This window comes from Neolamprologus brichardi, chromosome 9 (genome assembly GCF_056152115.1).
Source record: "Neolamprologus brichardi isolate AB-2024 chromosome 9, ASM5615211v1, whole genome shotgun sequence".
NCBI lineage: Eukaryota > Metazoa > Chordata > Actinopteri > Cichliformes > Cichlidae > Neolamprologus > Neolamprologus brichardi.
In genome coordinates, this window is record NC_142112.1 from 19,520,636 (window position 1) to 19,547,569 (window position 26,934).

General features: G+C 41.1%; 1 protein-coding gene across 2 annotated transcripts in view; it reads left to right on the top strand.

Moving 5' to 3' along the window:
* LOC102798253 (uncharacterized) overlaps positions 1-26,934 on the top strand; it is a 90,779-nt gene that overhangs the window by 47,130 nt on the left and 16,715 nt on the right. For both annotated transcript variants that reach the window (XM_006794688.3, XM_006794689.3), the window contains 12 exons: positions 3,272-3,355; positions 3,568-3,735; positions 3,850-3,933; positions 4,599-4,766; positions 6,648-6,878; positions 6,971-7,201; positions 9,075-9,176; positions 9,449-9,525; positions 9,844-9,988; positions 11,261-11,498; positions 17,459-17,543; positions 20,064-20,154. In XM_006794688.3, the coding sequence (XP_006794751.2) occupies positions 3,272-3,355; positions 3,568-3,735; positions 3,850-3,933; positions 4,599-4,766; positions 6,648-6,878; positions 6,971-7,201; positions 9,075-9,176; positions 9,449-9,525; positions 9,844-9,988; positions 11,261-11,498; positions 17,459-17,543; positions 20,064-20,154 (1,704 nt within the window). The remainder of the gene's footprint in view (positions 1-3,271; positions 3,356-3,567; positions 3,736-3,849; positions 3,934-4,598; positions 4,767-6,647; positions 6,879-6,970; positions 7,202-9,074; positions 9,177-9,448; positions 9,526-9,843; positions 9,989-11,260; positions 11,499-17,458; positions 17,544-20,063; positions 20,155-26,934) is intronic.

Here is a 26,934-nt window from a genome sequence, read left to right on the forward strand (position 1 = left end):
AAGTACTCTAGTCACTTTAAAATCTTAATTATCCGAAATTCTTGGGAAGTCAGCGTGGACACGGCATTTATATTAGATTTATATAAGAAACCACTGAAACATCTGTTTAACTTTTTTTTCCTCTCCCTGCAGTATCATTTTTTTTCTGTTAAAACAACATTTCGCCAAACACTGATACTGATGTTTGCAGGACATCTACGGTTTGCTGTTGACATTTTTTTACTCTATTTTTCCATTTTTTTGTGACTAACACGACATACATGACACAGGAAATTTGTCAAATAAAAGCAGATGTGTGCCCTTTTTTATGTAAATGTCCAGTCTTAAATTTAGAGCCTTATTAAAAACACACACTTTTGATGAAGCCAGGCTTGTCAGGAATTGGACGGGCACAACTTCCTCCTTAATCCCTTTAATTTCCTACCTTTTTAATCCCGAATCCTTTTTTTCTAACTAACTCGCACATCATCATCAACATCATGTGAACAGCCACATGTTGTTGCGACTGAGACATGAGGTTGAAGTCTTGTCTCTCCCTCCCCCTCCCTCCCCACCCACCATCACCACCACCTTGTGTCAATAATAAAATCATTAACATCACAAGCGGCTTTTTTTGTAGAAATAATCTACTTCACCTTCCCAGGACCAAAAGACACACACGCACACGCACACAAACTCTTCTTTAAAGATCACAGATCACGAATGTGCACAGGAAGCAGAACGGGGGATTTCTTGAGTTGAGGATTCATGTTCGCTGCAATTTTGCTGGACAGTAAAAGCCACAAAATCTCGCCATAGAGCTATATGTGAGGCACGACCTTTCAGACCCTTTACTGTAAATCTTAAAATATTTCACTCTATGTGCGTGGAGACTAAAGAACAGTAAATGAAGCTGTGTTTCAAAACAGACGTGTGCACTATAATCCTCGCATGTGGCTATTTATTTTTAATCTGCTGCTAACTCTCCTGCCTGGTGTCCTCAGCTTCCTCACTTGGACTTTAGTTTAAAATGCAAGGACGCACACGTTGTGTATGAAGCACTTTTGGAAAACTAATTCAGATGCCCTCCTATTTAAAGTGCAAAAAGAGGTGAAAGCAAACACAAAAGAACGGAGTAGGAGCAGTACAGTGGAAGGTAAGCAGCGTTGACTAAAGTTGTTCGAGCCTTCAAGGTTGGACAGGGACAGACGTGGGTCCTGGTCACAGCGCTTTACAACTGTCAGAAAAGCTTACAGATTTTTTTCTCCCTCTCTCTCGCCTCGCTTTCTCTCTTGATCTCACTTATTGCTCATTTCTTTTCTTGCCTTGCCACATCTCTGTTTCATCCCCACCACCCTCTTCACTACCCCACCCACCCCCAACTGTTCAAATATTATTTCTCCCCCTCCTGTCGTTGTCCCCCCCCCCACCTGCGCACCTCTTTTTTTCCCTCCCTCTCTTTATCTTGTCATTGCCTGTCAGTGGGGATTCTATCTACGCCGAGTGTTGTGTGCGTGCGTTATGTGTGAACACATTGAGACTGGGATGCACTTAAGAGCTCATTGATTTAAAAATACCTTCGATATTGGAGGTCCCCTCCTGCAGATTCGTTCAGGAGCTTATCACACACACATAGACATCCAGGTAGAGATATGCATAAACCAAAGCTCCACTCCAAAGTTTCTCCTTAAACTTTGTGATTGACCTAGTTAGCGTGTCGTTTTGACAAGTTGTCTGTTTTGACACGACGTCCTCCGGTGTTTATCAACATCCATTCTGCCTATCACACGCTCACATTGGGAATTCATGCACGCGCACGCACTCAAAGATAAATCAAGCTACGGTTTAACAATTGGCAGGAAGAGAGTGTGCAGTGTTTGCTATGGGTAAGTGGAATGACTTGTATTTGTAAGATGAATAAAAGCTTTGGTCAGTTTTTTTTTCTTTGTCTGTGTGCACATGTTTTTTTTATCTGATGTCTGTGGAATGCAAAACACTATCGGTATCACTCCGGTACCAGGGTACTACCTATTTGTATGAGTCGAAGTGTTTACATGAATGCTCCTGTGTGATTTAACTGGTGCGTGGATAGCGGTGTGTATACACAGGGCTTTTTTTTCTTTCTTCTTCTTCTTCACTTGCCATAGCTCAGGTTTAGTGCGTCTGGTGAGCCTGGCCACCGACAGCCAGAGGTGAGAGGCCAAAGAGCCAAGTTAACTCCATCAATCCCCCTGGACTGTTACAAACAAGCCCTCAACTCTGGTCAAAACGATCCCTAGATCATGGATGACAGACAGCAGGTGGGGAGGGATAGAGAAACGGAGAGCGAGCATTTGACTCAATTCCAAAAGAAAGGCTCTTACAAATTGGAAGTGAAAACTTGTCTGCTTCAACTATAACAAATAAGCTGTTAAAATTAGATCGAGACATAGCATTTCTTCTTTCTTATTGTTATTGTCAGCATTGTCAGTGATATTGTGGTAAAATCACTCACAACACAGGATTAGATATCAAGTAATACAATCTTGCCTTCATGTCAATGTATAAAAGGTTAACTAATTTAGAGCATCCTATTCCTCTCGGTCTTCAACTCCCAAATACTGGCCGCTGATTTTGTTTTTTGTTTTGGTGATGATCACATTCACGTTTCAGTCATAGAAAGGTTAAAAGAACAACTTCAACATCTTTAAAATGTTAATAAGCCATCGCAAAAATATCCCGGAGTTAAAAAGAAACTTTTTTGGCTCGACACTCAAACCTGGCCGTTCTCACCAACCTCAATGAGAAAAAGACCGCGGCGAGGTAGGAAGTCGGTGAACACGTACAGAAGAGAAATGAGAACAAAAAATGTCCAAAACATTTCCCCGGGGCAAACTTGTAAGGAATCACACCCACATGAAAGCGCACACAGACATGCAGACGCATACGCTCACATACTCATTTGGCATCGAGCAGAAGTGGGTAATTAGGGAAGGTCACCAAGGAAACAGACAAACACAAGCTACTGTGAGACGTAGCGTATACTCAAGAGAAGCATCAACAGCCGTTTCCCTGTATGCAGTGTCATTCACCCATCACCGCCACCATTACCTGAAACACACAAATATGAAAACAACAACTCAAATATTTTATCTCGAGTTCAGTAAACGGTGACAGAGTCGCCAGCGAATGTTCTCAACACGACGTTCCCTTGTCCGAATCTTATGAGAGCGGCTGTGGCTTTGCGATTAAAAAAACAAAAACAACAAAAAAATGGGTGTTTGATGTGTGATTAAATGCTTTCATCTTACAGATACAGAAGAGGGAGGTTAAGATTTGTACACTGATGAAGGAGCTCGCAGAAAGTAAGGGACAACACTCAGAGTGTCAAAAAGAGGTAAAAAAAACATCAGTTTCATTTTTCATGATTATTGTTAACCACACTGAAATTTGATAATGGAATCACTTTTTAAAGCAACCTGTTTTTAATTGTTTGTCGGATAATGTTGAGTGGGTTTAGAATTAATATTGTTTCATTACATGTTCGTCTTTGGACATTTAAAGCTTTTTCCCCTGGTGTGGATGCTAATTTATGTGCAAATGTAACAGTTGCTTCGTAAAGACAGGTCTTTGGAGAAGCTCCGTGAGGAGAGGGATGAGCTGAGAGTCCTGATGGAGGACCGAAGCAAAGAGTGCGCCCACCTCGACCGGAGCAAAGCCAAACTGGAGGCTGACTTGGCTCTGAGCCATGACAAACTCCACACCTCACACCTTGAGGTCCATCTCTCTCTGTCTGTTTAATTAAAGGAACTGGAGAGGCTAAAATGCCAGGATGTGCAACTTATTTAAATGCACGTTTTTATTAATTTTGTTAATTTTCTCTGTTTTTAGGTTCGAAGTAGAGATGAGTTCATTCTGCAGCTCAGAGCCGAAATGATAACAGCTGAACAGAAGCATCGAGGAACACAGAAGCAGGTGCGGTGGCTCGTCTGCGTTCACTTTTCTGGTTGTGTCATGCAGTTTTTAGAGATTAAAAAATTATAATTCGGAGAAATGGAAACCTTTCTTCCCCTTAAAACGGCATATTTGGCCGTTTTTAAGCAGTATTTTATGAAAAAGGCGCTTTCTTTTTTATATTATGTTTTGGTTTTTGGGTTTGAAATTTGTCTTAGGGCTTTCAATTCTCTCCTACAATTTTTTTTATTTTTCTTTTATATGCCGAGGCTAGGTTCAGTGATCACCCCTATTTTTTCAACACTTCCTTGCTTTACACCCACAGAGTTGCACACATCTACTCAAGGGAAGTGCCCAAACCAGCAGCAGTCTTCTACTGTTGGCTACCGAGCAGCTCCATCAGAGCAATGGGAGGTGTAGCACCTTGCTCAAAGGCTCTGCGAAAGTTGGAGCTAAGGAAAAGGGAATCGTTACTCATTCATGTTTGCTGTGCCTACATTTTCCCAGCTGGTCCTGAGACTAAACTGGGAAACTCTCTGACTCAAACCTGACACTCACTTTTTGGTTACTGCCACCCCCTCACTATCTCTTCTGTCTGTCTGGATGTGCATGGTATCCCAGCGTAAAGCTTTCCTCGTCTCCATCCTTTTCAATTTTCATCTTTTCTTCTCTTTCTTTTGGCTCAGGTGACAGCTCTGGAGGAAGAGGTAAGACACTTAAACTGCACGATTAGAGCGCACAAGGAAGAGGCCTGTCAGTTAAGCGAAAAGGTCAGCGATATCGAGCACCTTAGAGAGCAGAAGGAGAAAGAACAACAGCAGCTACAAGAGCAGCTCCGTATTAAGGAGCAACAGGTAAAGAGAAACTCTCTCCTCTCCTCTTCACCTTTGCTCACTTCTTGTGAAATCTACGGATCAGTTGAACTCTGACCGGGAAGTCGTGAAACAGGCTCACAAAATTGAAGCGTAACCCGGAGGGGGGACCGGCTCCGTGCTTCACAGCCGACTGAAGCAGAACAACTCTGAGCTCGGCCAAATGCACAGCAGGCTGAAAGACCGACAGCCGGAGGTCACAAAGCTCAAGGACGGTTTAAGTCGGAGGTCCATAACGGCGCAGAAGTCGACTCTTTTGTGTGCTCACTTGTCTGTCGGCTGAGACGTAATCCAACAGAAAAGCCATCTACTGCGATAATCCAATGAGGAACATAAAAGGAAAAAACGGATGCACTTGTGCGTTTGAGTGCGAGCGCTCTAAATCACGGTAGACAATCAAGTAGTCAGAGTTTTCTGCCAGGAACGGCAAACCGACTCGCTTACGGCAGACAAGCTTTATTTTGTAGTCATCTTACATATATTCCAATCTACATCATCTGAATTACTAAACAAGACACGATGACTCTACTGTTTGTGAAACTCTCACATCTAATTGGAACTAAGCATGAATACAGATAGGGAAATGTAGACCAAGAATAAAGTTATTATCAACTTAGGGTCAACTTGGGTAGTCATGTGACGGCAGTGAATACTCAAACATCAGGCTAAATGAGGCTTGTCAGGTCATGAGGGTCAGATGTGTTTTCCATCATGTTTAATGAGGGTTGTTTGTTTCCCCAAAGCACACGCTCCTGATTATGGTCACAAGAAAGCCATAGTGTCCCCATTAAGTCTTGTTATGAGGCCTTTCATCCAGTAACAGAGAGAAATGCAAAGTCCACCATTAGTGTTTGGCCTGTAGGATAGTGAATTCATTAAAGGAGAGAAATACAGTGACACAAGTAGAGCAAGTAATAAATACAGCTTTGATATGTAAAGCCGACGTACGACGTCTCACTTTATAGCGTGTGGTTCTTCTCCGTGTGATTTCTTTTCAAACTGTTACCTCAGACAACCTCGTCAAACATTCACCATTCACCACCATCACGCTCAGATAAAACAGAGGCTGCATGGGCTGAGTCAATGCTTTTAAGCAGTCCACGCACGCGGCCGTACACCTACACAGGTTGTTCAGTCTTTCCACTCTAAAACAGAGAGTAAGAGTCGATGACTCCTCTCCTCTGGTTTGTCTCTTTCTTCCTTTTGCATGAGCAAGTTCTCTCTCGTGCCACCTTCAATCCAGTGTTAGTCCTGCGGGCCCAGTTAATCCCTGGTTAAACCGAGCTGCAGTGAACCGCTGAAATCTAACTAGTTGGCTGTCATTAGTCGTAAAACCCTCGTGTTCTGATCCAGATTACAGCGGGATTAATGTGGATGAACTCAAGCTGAGTGTTAGAGCGGGTTTAACTTTCTCAACCTCTCCCCTTGAAAGGTGAGCTACGGTAGGATTCCTAGTGTAACGGCAGGATTAAGCCCGGTTTCACTTCCTGAGTTCCCCTTTCATTATGACAGAGGTTACTGTAGAGCAGTGCAGTAAATTACACCATGTTAAACAAACTAGCATGTGTCTGTTCAAGTAGCTTTTTAAGGCACGTTTAGTCACGAAGCATTGAGTAATGACTTTGGTTTCACTGTTTGAATTTTAGCATGATGATAATGATGATGATGGTTGCTGCTGTAATAGTTTATGTAATCTAAAAGTCTACGTTTTGCGAGATTATTTATTGCTTCCTACTTCACATTGTTTTTGTCCACACATTCACACGTGCCACTGTGTCTTTTTAAATTTGACTGCTTTCATCGTCTTTATTGAAAAACAAAGGTCAACATCAGCATCTGTACTCTGTTTGATTTTGCTCTCAGGCTGATACAGTTGAAAAGAAGCTGAATAAGGAGAAGGAGGAGGTGGAACTTCTTAATCAGCAGCTGAAAGAATCCAAGGATGAGCTCAAAGAGGCCAATTTGCACACCCAGGAGCAGAAAGAAACGGCTGCGATTTTTAAGCAGAAATACACGGCAGCAATAGAGAAGGAGCGCAGGGTGCAAGAGCACGTGGAACGTCTGGAGGAGGAACTACAATATTCACAGGAAAAGGTTAATAATGGCCGATATAGCCTTTAAATACGTACATACGTTTTGTCTAATATGCCTTTAATTTTGAGTCTGACTACCTGTTTTAACGGCAGCTAAGAGAGTCGCAGTTAGCAGCTTCTTCGCTGAAGGAAGAGCTAGCTGAGCTGGAGCGCCGGTATCAGGAAAAGGTTGGCCAGTGGGAGAATTCACAGGAGGCTCTTGACCAACTAACAGATGAACTTCAGGCCAGTCACAACCTGCTAAGAGAGAGTGAACAAAAAGTGGAGCACTTCAAAAGCCTGATGAGATCCCTTCAGGAGCAGATGGACACACTCAATCAGCAGGTTCGGGAAAACATTTACGTAATGCAGACACAGCAATAACAAAAGGATAAATCCAGACACAAACACACGTACAAATACATGAACATAGTTAATCCTTTATATCTATGTGGACAACCTGATTTGCTTGCATAACAAATAGTATTAACCTTTCTTGCAAAAGAGTTGTTTTCCTTCCACTTAATGAAACATCTGAAAACAGTGTGATTCATTGTATACACTAATTCTGTGTAATCATGTCACGTAACAAATGAGGTTGACTGTGAGATCAGTGGAAAACTCGGTCATAAACCAGTTCAACCTTTCATTTCAAACTAAGAAACTAATGCTGTTGCACACTTTACTGTCTCACTATGTATTTTTTCATGGATGCACCCACCTCCTTAAAAACTAGGTTTTGAATACATGCCTTGTTTTTTTGGGGTTAACTCAGATGGGTGTCTCTATTTTTGCAAGTGCACCCAGGTGCTTGCCAGCTCCAATCATGCTGTACAAGTGCATGCATGGATATATTGCTCTGTGTGCTTGTGACATTGTACGCACACATGTATATGTGTGTGTGTGTGTGTACTAGTGCGCATTTGTGCATCTGTGCACTGGCGTGTGTCACTTAATCTTTTCTTCTTCTTTTTTCCCCCCTTTCTGTTTTATATTTACTACGTCAGGCAACAAATGAATCATCTTTATTACGGAGAAATTTAATTTGGATGAACTTAACTGCTGCCGCCAAGGTCAGACGGGCAGAATGTCATTTTAATCCAATCAACTTTAATCTGTTGGTTATAAAAGAGTTAGGCTGTTGAAGAATGGCTGTATCTCAGGCCCTTTATTACACTGGCTAATGACTTTGATTGTAAGGCGCCTATCAAGAGGTTAGAAGTTCTTATGGAGCTTCACGTCCTGCTAATGCGCTACCTCATGTCACTGTTGGGCTTGGCTAACCCTAAAATCACCATTGCCTTTATTTCCTGTTTACGAAGAAATACAGTGTGGAAAACATGAAACAGTTTTAAATGAAAGAAAACATGACTATAAAAGCAGTTTAGAAGTTATAGCGTTTCATATTTGAGGGATAAATGGGGAAGAAAACCATGGACTGGCTCAAATTGTGAGTGTAGTATCTTAATTCTATCTCTACTGGTCAATTTATATTCGACTAGAGAATATTTCACTATAACATAAAGATGGACAGTTGAAGATAAGTAAGATTTCTTCCCTTTCCTATAAAGATGTCTACTTTTGAATTACTTACATAATTTGCCTGTATAAAGGACAGCAGCTAATAGGGTAAGATTGAGGGTAGTGATACATTAAGCAATTTATGAAAAAAAGCGAGAGCATTACTCCTGGCGATGCTCTCTGGAGTAAAAAACAAAGTGTAACACTTTCACTGTTTTCCAAAGAGATATACATATATACACATATATATACATTTGTAATTAAGAGAACAAGGCAGATGTTCATGAGCGCGATTGCTCATAGTACTTCCTATGAGCTAGAGTCACGTGCTAAGTTCGAACTTGTTGTTTTACAGTTTGTATAATGTGCTTGAAACACCAAGGTCATGTTTCTCTGTGCAAATCAATACACAAATGAGTGTAACACACAATAATGTGCTTCCTTAATGGCCCATCAATGCCACTGCCATTTATTAGTAAACCAAAATGAGTGTAATCTGTTGAAATGCAATTCATTCAATTCATTCGCCCTTTTGTGTCTTGACTTGGTGGTTTGTTTCTATTTAAGTTTCTGTTTAGGTGTTTTTAGGGTTATAGAACTGATTAAAATAAGATTTAAACAAGCGGGATGTTCTTAAAAAATATGTTTTTTCTAACTATCTATATCACTTACTCTCCCTCTCTCTCGTTACTTATAGAAACTTGCTGTGGAGTGTGACCTGCAGCTCTATCGTCGGAGCCATTCTCATTCTGATGAGGAGTATTTGAGTCTAGGAAGACTCAGACAGCAGCTGCAGAAGGTAATATCCTGCATGGCACTGCTGGGATTACGCATTCTGTGTATTATCATCACAATGAAACATTAAAATATATCTGCCACAGTTTCAATACTTACAGTTATGTTCAGTGATAACAGCTGAGAGATAAAATTTGTTGACATTCCAGTATTCAGAAGTAACGCTGACAAATGTAAATGTAGGCTTATATTTAAAGTTTGTTTTATATTTACATGGACAAACAGTTTTTGCTACATTCCAGCACTCATTTTTTTCTTTGTGTGTGTGTGTTTCAGCGCTGTGCAACACAGGTTGAACACCTTGCGGTGTGTGAAAACACTATTCTTCAGATGAAGTCAGAGCTAGAGAGACAGTAATAACAGAGTCTATAAAACTCTCATTCTCCTCTGCTGCTCGGTTTCTGTCCTTGTCTCTCCTTTCATGCCCTTCTCATCAGTCTCCACCCCCAACTCGCTCTCATTTTCGCAACAGTCTGCTTACTAAATGGCACACAGTAGATATATTATGTTACTTGGCAAATGTAAAAATCTATTGAAATCTTTTTTTTTTAATTTCAGTAATCATTAATATGCTATCTGGTTTACATATTATTACGCTGTGTTAACTTGGGCAGCACATTTTTTACAGACCGGTTTGCTCAGGCAATTATTCTTTGCTCTCCTTACCTTAGAGTCCAGGAAAAGGTGGGTCTGAAACCAAGTCTCGCTGCTTCCCAGCAAACTCACCGGAGCAATCAAAAACAGCTGGAACAGGAAGTGATTCGTTCAAAACAGGAAGTGGCATCCTTAGAGCTTGAACTGGCGAACACCCAAAAGGTACTAAAGTAATGCATATCTGCTGACCTGTCCTCTAATTTAGTGAGAGCTATATTAATTTGACCTTTGTCCCGTCTGCTTTTAAATTCAGACGCATGTGCCATTGTCCTTAAATGTTCGCGATGCAGTCATTTCAATCTAAGGACATGTTTGAGTTCCCAAAGAGGAGTACTTCAACCACCTCCACGGGCACCACACACCCACCACTCATGTGATTGTCCTGCGATTGTCTGGCAGAAACAAATTGCCTCGCCATTAATTAAAGCACCAAACGGTGCCAAGGCTGGTGAAATTGACTCCAATTAAGAGCTCAATGGGACACTAAATATTCAAATTACTCAAAGTGGTGACTGTAGCCTGGCAGAACGCCAGCATTCCTGGCAGTCTTGGACACATCATTTGTATGTGTGTGAGTGTCTATGTTTGCGCGTGTCTGTGTGTACGCTTGCTTAGCCGTGTATGGGTAGGTGGAAACGGTAATATTTGATTTCGCACATTAATTTGTGTTTGTCACATATTAGCAGAACACATGTTACTCTTACCAAAATCATATGCTCGCACACTTACAATTACTCCCACAAACACACACAGCGGCAGGTTCTCTTGCTGTCAAGTCTTGCCCATTCATTCACACAACTCCCCTGTGGAATACCACATAATGAGTCCGTGTCATGTAGGTACACATATCTTGAAGTATACATCTACATTCATCACATGCATAATGCATGTACACATTATTAACTTTTATCATTATGCATATATACATAATTATACAAGAGTCTAATCCTTTACATGAGTTATCAGTCATACATACAAGGGCTGAGTTCAGAGCCATTAACACTAAAAACATTTTTTAAGGAAATTGTATTTGACAATGTATTTTTTGGGTTACTAAATGTGTGTTTTTTACAGAAACACAGAATTTATATTGGTTCATGATGTTTTTCTGTTTTATTATTGTATTATTATTATTATTATTATATTCACCATCATTTCCACCACCTTCTGTCTTTTCCAGCTTTAGATTAAATGGAAATATATATATCTTTTATCTTTGGTTTTTATTCAGGACCATACAATATGATGCGATACCATTTTGGAAATTCTTTAAATGTAAGCAGCAAGCAAAGCAAATAATACGTGATTTCTGATGATATATTTAGAGGTCTATTGATGGCAACTGTTACATGGCAACAGCACATTATAAACACAACTGTGCAACATATTTAAACCGAACAGACGCTGGATGTTTCTTTGGCCCGTACGCTGCAGGTACAGGTGACACTCCGCAGGCAGTCAGATGAGGAACTGAAGGAGGCCAGACAAGAGTCTGTGAGAAAGAGCCGAGAGGTGGATGTGGAGAGAAGAAAGGCCCAGATGCTTCAGGAGGCGTTACACAAGGAGCAGGAGAAGCTGCAGAGTGCTATCAGAGAGAATGAGACCCTGAGCACTCTCATCGGAAAGCTGAGGAAAGAGCTGGAGGAGCTGCGCAGCAGTCACCAAGTTACAGGTAGCAATCAGTCCATAAACTGATAAGCTGCCGTTGGTCCTGATCCATGTATGCAGTTAGTCATAAACTAATAATTTTCTGTCAACCGTATATTCATGTTGATAACATATACATATTTCAGTTAGGACTAATATATTTATAAGAAGAACGCTATTAATATTCAGTATTGTGTCGCTGTTCAGGGACTTCTCTGCTGTTCTGCGCGCATTTGTGGATGTCTGTAGTCGGAGAGAGCAAGAGCCAGACCCCAACATAAAACAGAGTAGGGTTCAATGACAGTGTTATTGCACGCATTATATGAATCTGTCAGCATAGCATGAAAAGGAAGAGTGGGGATGAAGGTGGGTTGCAATGTGGCATGTAGATGAGAAGAAGCCGTAGGTTCCTAAAGACACTTACACAGTGTGGCCTTTATGAGATTTGCCAGCTAGATGCATTAGTTGAGCCTCCAGCTGTGGGCAAGCATGGAGATCAATTGATCTGACAGGAATATGGCTATGCTTGACTTTGTGGCCTGCCTGAACTAACACTGTACTCAGTATCATGTGAAAATTAACCTGTATTTCACCAGTGCTTGATTCAGCATCCACATTTTTTTAACAAGCAAGTCAACATGACCTAAAGCAAAGATTTTATGTCAGTTCACTGCTTGATCCATTCATCACCCTGCCTTTATTATTAGCACTCTATGAACATTTCCCCGCTGCAAAGGTTTTGGACATTATTGGCGATCAGAAGCCCATCGCATACCAGAGGAGCTACAGTACGCAGCCTGTCCTGTCTTTTGTTGCAGAACCGCCCGCACTGCTGTTAGCTCAATCAGTTAGCTCAAATTAGCCAGCAGTGTGGTGATGTTGTAGCTAGCTGTCTGCACACCATGTTAACTCAGACACACACACACACACACACACACACACACACACACTGTAGATAGAGGTTTGATTTAATGGTGCACTGCTTTAGCTGTATGGTAATGATCTGGTTTCTGTGTGTGTCTGTACATGTGTGCGTGTGGCCAATGGTGGCCTTTGTAGTAGTGCGTCAGTGTAGGAATGGTGATGGCTGGGTCTCTCTGGGCACAGAAATGTCTCATTAAGAATTAACGTACACATCGACGGTCACGCCAGGCAAACACCTCACATGCGCACGCTTGCAGCCATTTCTTCCAACTCCCACTGCTTTAATTAGCACATACACACTGGCTCTCCAAGGTACAAACACACATACACACACACACAATCACCTATTGTCCGCAGAGAGATGAATCTGAGGTCTCTCTCTGTGGCAGACAGTGGCTGGCTTGCTCACTGAACACTGCTCATTAACAAGATAGAGACAGAAGGACAACGCTGTGTAGCCTGGCCTTTGTCTGTGATCAAAACGCATTCCCTCAACTCTACTCTACACACAAAACCACATATTATTCAGCTTTTACCTTCAGCAAATACAATCCAGCAATGCAGAGCCTATTGTAATGACTTAAGAAGAATAAAGATGCATTATTATAACAAAGGGGGCATTGTTTACCTGGATATAGCAGTGGTCTGAATAAACTGGGTGAGGAGTCAGCTTGAGAAATTACTGTCATGAACAAAGGGCCTTTTTATTAACATGAAGCCCTCGTCGAGGTTCTTTCTGTATTATGAAAATATTTCATTGAGTGGTGATGATTTTGTTTGTTGCTTAATAACAGCAGACCTCATCTAAGATGGACTGGACTGTGAACGTGAACAGGTTTGAATGATAAGAAAAATATGGACAGGCAGAAACAGGTATACAATTGTGAGTCAACAAGAAAATGTATGCTAGAGCTGACTCTAACCAGAATAATTTAATCAGGAATGCATATTTAAGATGCTTTAAATTACTCTACATAACTTATTAGCCTTTTATAACCCAGTCGTCTGTAAATTGTTATGTAAAATAACAAAATTACTCAGCTGGTAAATTAAAAATCAATGAATTATCAGCACAGTAGCTGCCAGTATGAGGTTTTCAGAAGTAATAATCATATCAGTCCAAAGTCATTTTTGATGTTGCTATTTAGACAGTTAACGAGATAAATTGCCATTTTTGGTGTTTTTAACAAAGCATTTTTACCTCTGATGCTGTTGATATGCTTTCTACAGTTTAATATATAAATGTAGTTTGGGAGTAATGGATATTATATAAAGGTCTCTGTGGCCAGACAGAAGGAAAGAAGCAGGAAAAGAGAATGAGTTGGAAACCAGGGAAGTGTCACATGGATTAGATTGAAGTGTCTGAAGGCAGCTGGATTCAATCAGACTGTGTCAGGATAGGATGAAGAGACTGGAAAGAAAGGAGTGATTAAAAAGGATAGAAAAAAGTCCTTAAACTTGGCGTATGGGTGCTTGTGTCAAATTTACTGTCATTCTGTCACTTATGGCTCTCGGAATAGGCCGGGGTGTGTGTGATACATGCGGAAAATTGCACTATTTCGAACATACAGTGCACACGAGCCATTACAGAAAATGCACATAAAGGTGTACCGAAGGGACGATTGTATTCGTAATCTGTTTTCCAGGAAAATCAGATGTGGCGTACTCTTAAGTAGGTGTTTTCATAGCATCTGCTCGTGAAACACGGGCGGGGATGGATCTTTAAAATATTCAAACCCGACTAGTAGAGTCATCTTACATCTTAAATAAGATGTGTTGTAAGGTTGGTTATAATGCAAAATAAATGTGATGCCGTGTGACAACAAATGAAATAACGGCATAAACAAAAACACTATATCCTTATTTCCACACTTCCACCAAAACAGAAATGTGATATTACCACCCCTCTGTGCTGCTGATGTGCATCTGCCTAAAGATGATGAAATCATTATTGCACGTTTGTGTGTGCACTCGTTTGTACGTGTGAATGTGTGTGCGCGCATGTGTGTGTGTGCGCGCTGCTGCTATCCAGTCTGGATCCCCGGACACACACGTGCACAGGCCTCTCTCCTCCAATTCACCTCTATTACTAGCTATAATCCCATTTCACACTCTATCGATCCCCAAAACTGTTGTTCACCGGAACCAGCAGCAAACACTGGCATTTCTCCCCATCATTTCACCACTATTGTTCTTTATTACACAAAGAAGCATACCCCCCCACCCCTTACCCCTTACCCCCCCCCCCCCCCCCCCCCCTCTCTCTCTCTTTGTCTCAGAGCAAACTCAGCCCCGCTGAAATATGAATTATAAATGTATGGCTAATAAAAGAGAAGGGGGGGGGGGGGCGAAAAGGAGAGAGAGTTAGAGATAGAGAGAAGTGGTTGGTAGAAACATCAGAGAAAATGACTCCTTTACAAGAGTCTATTGATCAGTTTCTATCAAAGGGGGATGTCAGACATGAGATTACCTGGCAGTTTGAGCATTAGGTGCCGTGTGTTATAGCCCCGGGCCCTTGTACCGCTGCCAGAGGATTGTAAATAAAGCGAAGAGGAGAGAGCAAGAGGGGAGTGTGTTGGGGTGTACGCGTGTGTGTTTGTGTGTGTTAGTCTTTGTCTTTGTGAGTGTTCACTGTTGTGTGCATACGAGGTGTGGTTTTTCTTTTTTTTTTTTTGGTCTTCTTGTGGTGTATTTGTGTGCATGACAGTGTGCGGCTGTGTGTCTGCACCTTTTGGCTGATACCCAAAAGCAGTGTTGCAAGCCCATGAAACTTCAGAAAGAGAGAGAAAGAGTCTTGGGAGGCTTTGGGACATCTCTCGGGAGCACCTTAGCCGGCTCCGAATCCCCCAACAAAGCCAAAGGAAGCTCCCATGAAGCCTTATGAAGCTTTTATGAGGGCCAGGCAGGGCCGGGCCTAGCCCCAACCACTGATTCAGGGTTAGCAAGGTTTTCATCCTTCTCATGTTAAAGGTTAGCGGTGAGAGCAGGGTAATCTGACCGCAGATCTGTGATTATAGGCTGATGCTGCATGATGGGCTTTGAAGCTCCTACGAAGGCACTGAGAAGGAGAGATCGGGAGAGAGTTACATTGTGGCCTAATGTCACACCGTAAGTTGTGAAGACGAGAATCAAAGAGCTAAGAAAGAGAAGGACTGAAGATCTTAAATTGTGAACTACGGACACAGCTCATGAAGCCACTCAAAACAGTTTGCTAAGGGCCTCAGACCTCAGGATATGGATCGCAGTTCTGCTTTTACTAAGATAAAGAGAGAAGTGTCAAAATCCACACCCCCTCTGCAGATCCTCATTTTATGTGGAAAAAAATTGTCAGTATTTGGTCATCAAGTCTTGCCAAGCTAAATATACACATTTAAGTAAGGACTTGTATGTGTTTGCACCAGCTTCCTTTATGCCCTTTTTTTCCCCTCGTATTTCTACAAATTTGTTTTTCACTTAATTTTCAGTGTGTATTTCAGTTGCGTGCTCACCTTTATTTATGCGAGCTCGGGCACAAATAAGAGAGTTTGTGTAAACGGTCAGCGCATGCAGTTAATTGCTCTCTCTGTGGCTTCCCCTGGTGGAAGGTGTCACTGAGGTCACCTGAAAAGCGAATGCCTTGAATACGAATTTGATCCCCATCTCAAGTTTTCACATCTCCACTTTATTGATTATTGAGATTCATAGCAAAACTTTCACCTTGAGGTTTGGTAAAATAGCCAAGGCAGGGCACATGCATGCACATAGATACACAAATAAAAGCGCATCGTTAAATATTTAGCAATTGCAGTTGCAGCTTCAATTTTCCTAGGGCTTTAGTTTAAACAGTTTTGATGCAACAAAACCATAAATTAGTCATAGTTTTATTAAATGTGGATTTTCTTTTCTGTATTGTTTCCTTTATGGTATTGGTTTTGGCTTCCTCCTGTTCAGTCTTTCCCACCACTTCTATCCTAGCATTCTGTGTGGCCTTAAAAAGCTTACAGAAATACACATTTCCTATATTTCTATTTCACACCCCCAAATACACACTCAGAAAGTCAAGGTCCGCTCCGTAAATATTCAACAAACACCCGCACTCGCACACACACGTGCACGCATAAACACAGACTCAGGAGCGCACACACCTCTTCATATTCAGCGCACAGACCTTCTCAATATTCACTAGCCTTGGTCACCGATGGCTGACAGTTTATGTTATATTCAATGAATACTGAATTTAGTGAAAAGGTTTTAAGAGCTATGAAGAAACATTGACTCACAAAACAGCATACAGAACAAAAAAAAAAGAGGGGAGTGCGGGGGCAAATCCTAAATTTTAAATTCAAACTGAACAGGGCCTGCAAAGCAAACCTAGCCAAGAAACCTGACTAGTGGTTTATTATGCATCCCTCAATGTGCTAAACTACTAAGTGTAGGACAATGGGGTTTTATTGCATGTAGATGGAAGAGACGGCTGAAAAGGGTATGTGATTGAAGGGCTGCAGTCAGGGGTATGAGCTCAAGTGGCCTGCTCAAGGTAAAGAGTGCCATCTATTGACGAAACCAGGGAGCACCCCTTTTGTCTCTCAACAAAAGGTTGCTTCGCCGACCAACTGTAAGCAGTGCACTGTGTTCATTCCTCCCTTCCCTCTCCGCCTCTGAAAGGCATTCAGTGCCTCTTCTGTGGCAGAGTTCTTGGTTCGCTTTGAAGGTGACTCGCAGTTCATGTTTTCCCACTCGTGCTGAACTTGACAAGAATCAATAAAGACCTCCGTATGCAGGTTTTGTAAATCATCCAGTTAACGTTTGCCTGCTAAAAGATGTAAAGTGTCGTGCAAGTGTGTAGTCATCTCGGAGAGTTATTTCTTTAATCCAGTTCAAAAAACAAAATCATCTCTGCATCGAGAGCTATCTGAGGCAATTTTATGACTATTTTTTGCATTTTTTTGTGGTTGTGTGATTATTTGAATAAGGCCTGTTCTCTAATGAATCCCAACTAAGTGTGTCTGAAATGAACTGTTGCTTTTTATCGCACACTTTTCTTCTTCCTCTGTCTCCCCTCTCTCTCTCTCTCCTGCTCAGTGGAGGAGTTGGCAGCCCGTGCAGAGGAGGTGAGGCGGATGGAGGGGTGTCTGAATGAAGGCAAGCTAGCAGAGGAGAAAATAAGGTAAGAAGCAAAGAGAAGGAAAAAGGGAAAGCGGCTTCCGTTCTCATCCCACTTCCCGCCGTCCCTCGCGTAAGCTCGGTAATCAAAAACATTTAGACTTTTTTACGTGCGACGCACAGTAGGCTTCTTTTTTTTTTACCGAACATGTGTTGAGCAGAACAGCCCTGAGCTCTAAATGCATACATTGTTTGAGCCTGCAAAGCAAAATGTTACATTGTTCCTGAACATGTGAACTGCTTTCCCTTTTATCTGCTCCTGGATTCATGCGAGAGAAAATGTATACAAACATGTATTGATGGGAGAAGGTGAGCAAGCAGATGTTGGGTCGCGGAGTTCAGAGGTGAGACCTCTGGTTGACCTCTCTGTTTCACCAGAGCTGCGGTGATGACATCAGCAAGCATGTATCACCCAGTCGAGTGTGTGTTTGTGTGTTGCTGTTTGTGCACGCATAGTTGTGGTTGCGGCTTTGGCTTCGACATGACCTCACCGCTACGGTCTCCGTCTCGGGGAGTTTCTTGGTTAAGTTGAGCCATGGAACATTTTGCTCGTCAACTGACAATTTAAAACTCAGTATGGAGACTTTATAGGTTACATTCTGAATTATTACATTTTATTAGATTTTAACCAATTTTAGATGCTGTATGGTAAAACAATCGCTGTGCCTGCATATTATATCCATTTGCAGAATCATGCTGTTTACTGTTAACCGGGTATTATCTAATAACTGCAAAGACATGAAAGGTTTTTAAGCAACAGCACCATGCTAATGGCTTCCATCTGTGCTGTGGGAAATCCCCCTTCTTTCTCCACAGGACGCCTCCTCTCTTTCTTTCCTTCTCTCTCCCACTCTGTTCATCCTATCATATGTTCTCTCTACGGACCGATCTGTCAGACATTTTCTCTTCCTTTTGTTTTGGCTGTACGGCTTTTCCTTCAACTTTTGCTACCAATGAGTTGCTTTATTAGGCTCAGCTTTAAAGTTGCTGAGGAACATTTAGTGAGGGATTCTGAGCGTAGTCGGCTACGATTTCCTTTCATTATACAAACGTATACGGATTTTTATTCTTCATTTTATCGCCTTCTAATCATCTGAGAAGAAAATTAATTAAAATTGCCCAGCTCTTGCTGGTGTGCCTTCATAACTATCAAGGTTTCATATTTCATAATTTTTTTTGATCATTACTTTTTCATCATTCACTTCTTACCCAAGGAAAACTGTAGGATCTAAGGAGAGCACTGGTGGCCTAGAGATATCGCCTTCTTGTTTCTCTCTTATTTTTGTCACCCTTCTGCTATCGGCCATCTCTTAATGCAACAGCTATCCGTGACATTTTTTATAAAGTAATCAAATATAATCTGAAATGACAAAACAAGTTTCCCCAGCCTTTCAAATCTAAAAATTTGATCTTCTATCATTTGGGGTTTGTCTTTCTGAGAGGATAAAACCTATAATCATGTAAAAACACTTTAGGTTTTGGGTCCTTGGGAACTGCTCTAGACAGTGTAAATAATTAAAAATGAAAGATAATTGGCAGATTAAACGATAATGAAAATAATAAGTTGTAGACAGAACAAGTGGTAGTAAGTTAAAGTTTCATTTTTTTTAGCACTTAATAGACTGATTAATGAACTTAAGTATGAAGTATAAATCACATTTATCACCAGTGTTAGAAAGATTTAGTTGGGTAAATACTGGGCTTTCTATTAAGGTTTTGATATTTTTGGATGAGTCGTTTTAACACAAAAGCCAATAAAAACTAATAGACAGATGCTGACTTTGTGGTCTTTCCCTGCCTAGTCATTCTTTTTTTTAACTGTAAAATCAATAATATGCTAACTTCAGATTATGGTCAAAAAACTTTTGGCCGTAAAAGGCCCTGATGCTTTTACTATTCATAAAGTTGTAATTTCTCATTTTTATATCAGCTTTTTAGAGGTATGGGTCAAGAGTGGAGGAGGGGGGGGGGTTGTTTATGTGTGTGTGTATATAGATATAAATATATATATATGTGTGTGTCTGTGTGGAGTGTTGGCGGAGGGGTGTCGAGGCCCGAGAGCGGCCGAAGTGAGGCTGTGGAGGGAGGTTTGTGGAAATGGTAATCATTTGTCGTATTGATTCGGCTGTAGCCAGGGCAGCCGGCACACACAGGCTCGCTCGCATACACGTACACACACACTCGTAGACACTGACTGACTCGCGCACGCACGGACGCACGGTGCGTGGCAGGAATAGACCCCTTCATATTGATCCCCTTCACATTCCCTTAGCTCGGCTGCCACACACACATACTCACACTTCACGGGGCCTGCGTTAAACACTAACACGGATCGGGATTTTCTGTCTCTGTTTGTTTTTGGGGAGCGCTAATGGAAATAATGTATTTGTAAAATACATTTGAATAATGAAATCAGTTTAACCAAAAACGAATTGCTCACTTAAGCTGTCTTTTGTTTTGTTTTTCGTTGATAAGCCTCGTCTTAGGATCATACTAAGCTCGGCTGTTTTGTTTTCGCTCGCAGGTCAATGGCTGCGGGGCTGAAGAAGGAGCTGACAGAGGCTGTCCATCAGAAACTCACAGCAGAGAGAGAGAAACAGGATGCATTGGACCAGGTGAAGAAATACGCACCAAACCTCAGTGACGCAGTCTTCCCAAATAATTTCAGGTGTTTGTTTAAAAAGGGGCTCGGGGCACAATGCAGGTGAGGTGTTTGCTGAGAAGAAAATGAATTGATACTGTGTGTACACAAATTACAGCTATGCCAGGTTTTACCACTTCATTATTTAAATGCGATTATCTAACTCTTCTACCAGTCAGCCTATTGATTTTTCTCGCTGACCCATCTGGATGAAACATTTAAGCCAGGTGTACTGTACTACATAAACATGAATACTAATACTCATGATCTCCTCTATTCTCCCTTTCCCTTGAAGATCTTCCTTGCTGTTCCTTCCCTCCCTGCAACCCTCCACCCACCCCCTTGCCTTTTTGATGATTAGTGGCATATATCCGGTGCTAGAGCCAGGATTATCTTGTCCAAGAAAGGGAGGGGTATATGCGGGACCTAAACCTAGCAAGGTGATTTGGAGCGTTAATTCCTAGGTGTAATATTCCCTGATATTCCCTAATGTTCTAGCTGGGAGCTGGGGGGAATCTCAAGGGAGAGCAGTTGTCAGAGCTGAGCTGCCGCTGTACAAAGGCAGAATGGATAATTAAGGCCATAGCCAGTGTAGGGAAGTGATGTTCATTTAGATTTGACAAACTCTGAATCCAGCCGTAAGCTTCCCCACACCACGGTGCTCTCTCATGCCTTGATTATGTGTTTTGTTCCCTTTTTTTACCTTCAAGTTTCTTCTTTATGTATTTCATTTTCTCTTTCGTGTCTTCTTTTCTTTCCCACTCCTGTTTTTCTGTCCTCTCTCACTCATGTGCTCTGTTGTTTTCTTCTCTTTTCATTTTGTTCCCCTTCACTCACTTTCCTTCACCTTACTCCGTTTTTTCCCTCCACTCTGTCCTTGTGAATAATGCAGTCCACATAACATGGCTCTCCTTTCTTCTGTTTAGTGCACCATGGCTTGACAATTGTGATAGCCCAGGGCCAGTAAGACACCAACTAAGGCCAGCTGATTGGTCAGTCAGAAGCCATGTCAGCGCTCGCGAAGAGTTCTTCATCTATTTCACGAGTGTTGAAAACTCTTTCATGTCTGCCTTTGCTGCGTGGCTGGCTCTCTTTTCTCTGTTGTCTGTGATCAAAAATTTTGCATGACATTTGTCAGAGGTATGTCAGACTATTGATTGAAGCAGACGTGCCAATGACTGCTAGTGCAAGAATTATCAAGAAAAAAAAAGGTCTCTTTCTTCTATAATAAAAGTTGCAATATTAAAGGATTTTTTTTCCTCATGCGGACACGTTTCGGGAAATTCCTCAAAAATATAGAAAAATCTTATAAGATGAATAAGTTGATTTTCTTCGCCCAGTCCCCATGGTTTTAATTTTATTTGCCCTTTATCCATCAAGATGAAGTTTTCTTATTCTTATGGAAAAATGTAGCTATTTTCTAAAAGCCTGGAATCCTGAAAACAGCACAACTGACTGATTAAAGGCAATTAAATGTTCACAAATGAATACAGTAAATTCCTTTTCTTTCTATCATTAAAAAATACAGTTTCAAAAATAGACTGCTGTCTCACCGTAAGACGGCTCTGGGTTTGAATGCGGCGGCTGGGGCTTTTATGTGCAGGTTGCTGCATGTTCTCCGTGTGCCTGCATGGGTTCTCATCAGGTATTCCAAAGACATGCATGTTAAGTTAACTGGGCTTCCAAATTAGCCGTAGAAGTGTAAGTGTGTGTCCGTGGTTGTCTGCTTCTCTGTGTAACCCCTGTGATGTGACTGGCAACCTGTTCAAGGTGTTCTCTTCCTCTCACCCTATGACAGCTGGGAGAACTTCCAGATCCCTGTGACTAAATTGAATAAGCGGTTAAGAAAATGGAGGCATGAATGGAACATTTTAGGGTTTTTTTCTTGCTCATTGTGATTTATACTAAGCTGAAACGTCTAGTGTTTGTTCTGCAAGTCTTGCAAAGTCAAGTTTAGTGTACTACTAAAGGTTTTTCTTCATCTTACACTCTTGCAGTGGGGGCTGTTGATCAGCTGATAGTGCTGACAGTTCTATTGCCCAGTGCAGGGCCTGTAATCCTGGAGGACCCACGCAGGAAACTTTGGGGTTTCAATGATGGAGCTGTTCCAGCGATCATCAGGGGGTATTTGAGGCGTTTAGACAATGATACAGATGAGCTTGGCGATCTGATTAAGACCATTCTCTGAGGAAAAGCACAGAGTGTTGTGTATTGTATTTATTATTATGTATGTATTTGGAGCACTGCAGTGATATTGGTACACATACTTAGTGGACCACAGTGTGACCGTACCTGGCTTCAAGACTTTTTGTGTGGACAGAGACATTAATCTTAGCGGTTAGAAGAAACGTGAAGGGATTGATATGCTACCTAGGAAGGAAAGTTTCTGTGGCTTGGATAGTGAACTGCTAGCTGTTGGAATGCATCCATAATACTTGCCAAGGGAATTCATCACCGCTGTAATTGTTTGAATCTCATTGGAATCAACACACTGTTTGGATTTCTGGGTTCCTCGATGAGCTTATGCAGAGGTCATCAAAATGACTGTGGCTGTAGTGAATAGCTGTGGATAATTAACGGAAAGTACAACGCTTACTGGATATGCAGCTGAAAACCTTTTCTAACATCTGCTTCAGCTTCGCTGCCACAGGGACAGCTAGCAAAGCACCTTATATGACCGTACCCACGTTGATTTTTGATTTAAGTTCCTTATTTGATCATGTTTACTTTTGATTGATTCCCTTTTTTTTATCTATACAGTAATTTTTCTAGATACCTTTCTTTGTGATGTTTATTTATTTATTGAGCTAATCGAGCTTTCATGTTTTAGCTGTTTGTTTAGCTAGGTCCCATTGCCTGTGAATAGAGGCCTCTGAGACCATTATCTAACTCACGTTGTAATCTGTGCCTGAGTTTGCAGTCTTCACACAGATTTTTTAATGGACTAGTTGAACTGTAGGTTACTAAACTGCCTCAAATTGAGGCTTTTGATTTTGGCATGAAGTACACATTAAACACACAATGAAAGCTGTGAAATGTCAACTCCTTGATTTTACTGTTAAAATTTCTTAAAGTGGATTTACTTGGCTGATCCAATCCCAAACTCCAGTTCCTTTTTTTGTTTTTCTTTTATCCCACAACTTCGTGGATACAACATTGCAAAACTGTGGGCACACTTTACAAGCTAGCCTGACTCTACAGGGCCTCCAAAGAACTGGGCTAGCTGTTTCCCTCTGTTTCCATACTTCATGCTAAGCTGAGCAAACAGGCTGCTGGCTATAGCCCTATATTTAATGGATTAATATGAAAGTGCAAGAAATGTTCTCATCCAGCTCTTACCCATCGCATCATAGTATTTCTTCACAGCATTTTAAGGAGCAACAGCCATGAGCATCTAATGACTAAGATAGTAAAGCAGACACTGCAAACCCCTATCAGGTGACCTTAATGGACTGACAAGTTAGATGAGTTCAGAATCTTGCCAATATCAATAATGGACTTCCTCTCTGGCCTTTTAGTATTAGTAGAAACAGAGTAGAGCCTTCTGGCATGGAACCTAAAGTCTGCTTTCCGCTTTAGTAACTAAAGTGGTAAAAGTTCATGCAGCATAAGTAGTATGTGCATGTTTTGGCTTGTGGCTGAAACACATTGCTCAGCCAATAAAAATGCTCCCAATACTACTGGTGTTGTTGTAACTGTAACTGTAATGTTTCAGTAACCTTTGGGTTTAAGTTCAAGATACTGTATGAGCAAGTACAGTGATTACATCTGGTTATAAATAATTCAGTTAATCACTCTTATACTTTTTAATGTATGTATTAAAAAGTATGTATTTGTATACGTTATGCGCTCACTGACCCACCTTTGTACACAATTCTTTGCATTTTTCCTTTGGATGCTTCGTGTCCTCCATCATTTCAACAACCGATGAGCTTTTCAGTGAATTTGACTCCAAACTGTGTTTAAACACCTGTGTGATGGCCGTTGTGACTATGACTCCTTCATTAGGTCCCAATCTTGGTTATTGAGCGGCAGAAGATGAATTATCCAATGGTGAAAAAAAATCAAAGGGTTTGAAATGGTAAATGGTACTCTACAGTGGCTTATAGAGGAAATCTATATTACAAATTGCCTTGGTGCACAGAAGCTGAACCTCAGATAGCTCTGTCTTTTTCTCTATGTATGTCTTTGTATGCACAGTGTATACCACGTAGGCGTGCGCGAAAGAGTCTTGTTTGCGTTTTCTGGGTTTGTTTAGTATCTTTTTTCTGGTATGAAGTTAACGATTCGCATGTTAGTCGGTTTTGCGCTTCCATGCATGCTGCTCAGGACATACACACACTGATACACACACACACACACACACACACGAAGAGATACATGCACACTTTGCTCAGTCCTGTCCCTCTGCATGAGTCCAGTTCAAATACCAATCAGGGTAAAAATAAGGCATGTTTTTGTGATTGATCAGATCATCCCTCTTTCCCTCTCCCTCACACTTACTCAGCCATACACACAACACACACAATCATAGTCATTAGTGTGTTTACCTCAACTTCTTTGAGCATGAAGTTAAAGATTTCAAGCAGTTTTAATGAGAATTTGCAGAGAAGTTTTCAGATAGCAAAGTTTATAAGCATGTTTTCATGCTCTTAAACTTTTTTAGTTGCCCAAATATCTTTACTACTATTGATGTCATCTGTACAAATACAATTAGACAGTAGATTTTAATCACTCTGAGTCAGCGGGGCGCTTGCCTAGTGATTACAGAGAGAAGTCTGGTCCCTTGTTAATATCCTTGAGAAAAACATAGAACTGCCAAAAAAAAAAAAGGGAACAAAGAGTCATCCTGCTACCTCCTGTTACCACCTTTTCCCACAATGAATCATTAGGCAGTATTTAACTGCATACAAATTCTGTTATGAAGTTTTTTTTTTCTGGAAGGGGGTAAAATACAAAATTGCATCTGAATGTGAAAAAATACTTTGTAGATTTTTACCAATCTGTGTGTGAATGCACAATATAAATTTAAGTTGTGCAAGGGTGTGTTGAATGTCGCTATAATGTGCAGTTAGGTCCACGTAATATTGGAATTTCCCTAAACATAATCTTTTAATAGTTGTATGACTAAAGTACATGAACTGCATTAACCAATGAGGATGTGTCACAGGGTGAGAGGTGGGTGCAGTCCTTCATAGGGCTAACTCAGAGAGACGGACCACCATTCATGCTCACATTTACACCTACAGCCAATTTATAATTACCAATTAACCTCACAATCATGTCTTTGGAGCGTGGGAGCTGACAGTGCTAAACACTGCATCAACCAAGCTGATATTGCACTGAAAATAAAAGCCACACCAGCTCTGCAACAGCATTATTTGGAGATGAAGTTATATGGAAATGGCAGGAAAATGAGTATGAAGAAGGCTTGGAAGCATACAACTTCATCTGTAAAGTGTGGTGGAAGCAGTGTGACACACTGACATACATATCTTCCAGCAGCGCTGGATCACTGCTGTTTATTGATGATGTGACAGAAGACGGAACTGTATAGGGATACACTATCTGCTTGGTTTCAGCTGTACTGGAGCGAAGTTGACTAAATGGCATTTCAAAGAGATGGACAGTGGCCCAAAACACAATCTAAAAGCAACCCGGGAGTTTTTAAAGGTAAAGAACTGGAATAATCTGCATTAGCAGAGTCAGTTATGTGATCTAAATCCAGTTGAGGTACATTTTATAGGATAACTGTAATGAAGGTCTGGGAATTTTTTCCCCCAAAAGCCATTGTTTTGTCTTTTTATGACAATCCGGCCGTTATTATCTGCAATATAATATTTTAAAACATATTTAAATTAAGGGTTTTAATTATTAATTTATGGTTTTGGTTCATTTATATGTGATTTATACATCAGTGAGAACAAACAACGCCTGGATCAACACGGAAGAGCTTTATGCAAATGTACAGTTTATAAGGTTGGGGAAAGCTGCAGTCAGCTGAGACTGAAGAAGTCACTTGGATGAGTGACGAAACGTTTCTCCCACTGAAAACGCTACTTCCAGATGAACAGAATCAACTGTCTGGGACTCGACTGCTAGAATTAGGGCCTTATTCATTTGTTTTGCCAATATGTTTTTGTAAATTTGTGGTCCTAACTGCGTAATAGAAATCTTCCATCAAATCATGTCATCCAGTACTCGTGCGTTCTCACCCCAGGGCAACAAATACTGCTATTCTGTTGCTGGCACAGAAATGTGGACAGGTATCTTTGGCAGTGCCTTGACACGTCAGCCATAGCAACACCGGACGGACATGGATAAGTAATGTTTCTCTTTTAAAACGTCCACATTTGAAGGTCTAGGCACCAAAGACTGGTTGTTTAGATTCATGGCTTGACAAAACATCTATATTTGAAATCCTGGAAATGAGAAGAAATATTTTTTAAAGCAATATGGAAAGATTTTCTCATTTGAGCCAGAAAAAGTCACAATAGGACCTCTCAAACTACTTTCAACTGTGGAACTTTTGTTTGCAGATTTTTGTATAAAAAAAAATGGAACAGCATGTTGTATGTGCAAGCCTGTAAATATCTTTTTGGTTTTTGTTTGCAATCTGGCTAAGTGGATGCACGTTGCAAAACAAGCATGTATTATATTTCAAATTTTAGAGACACTTGAGATGTCGGTTCGCCGTAACGGTTGTAGCTGTTCACTGATCTCACTCATTATACGTGATAGAAGCCCCCAAGCC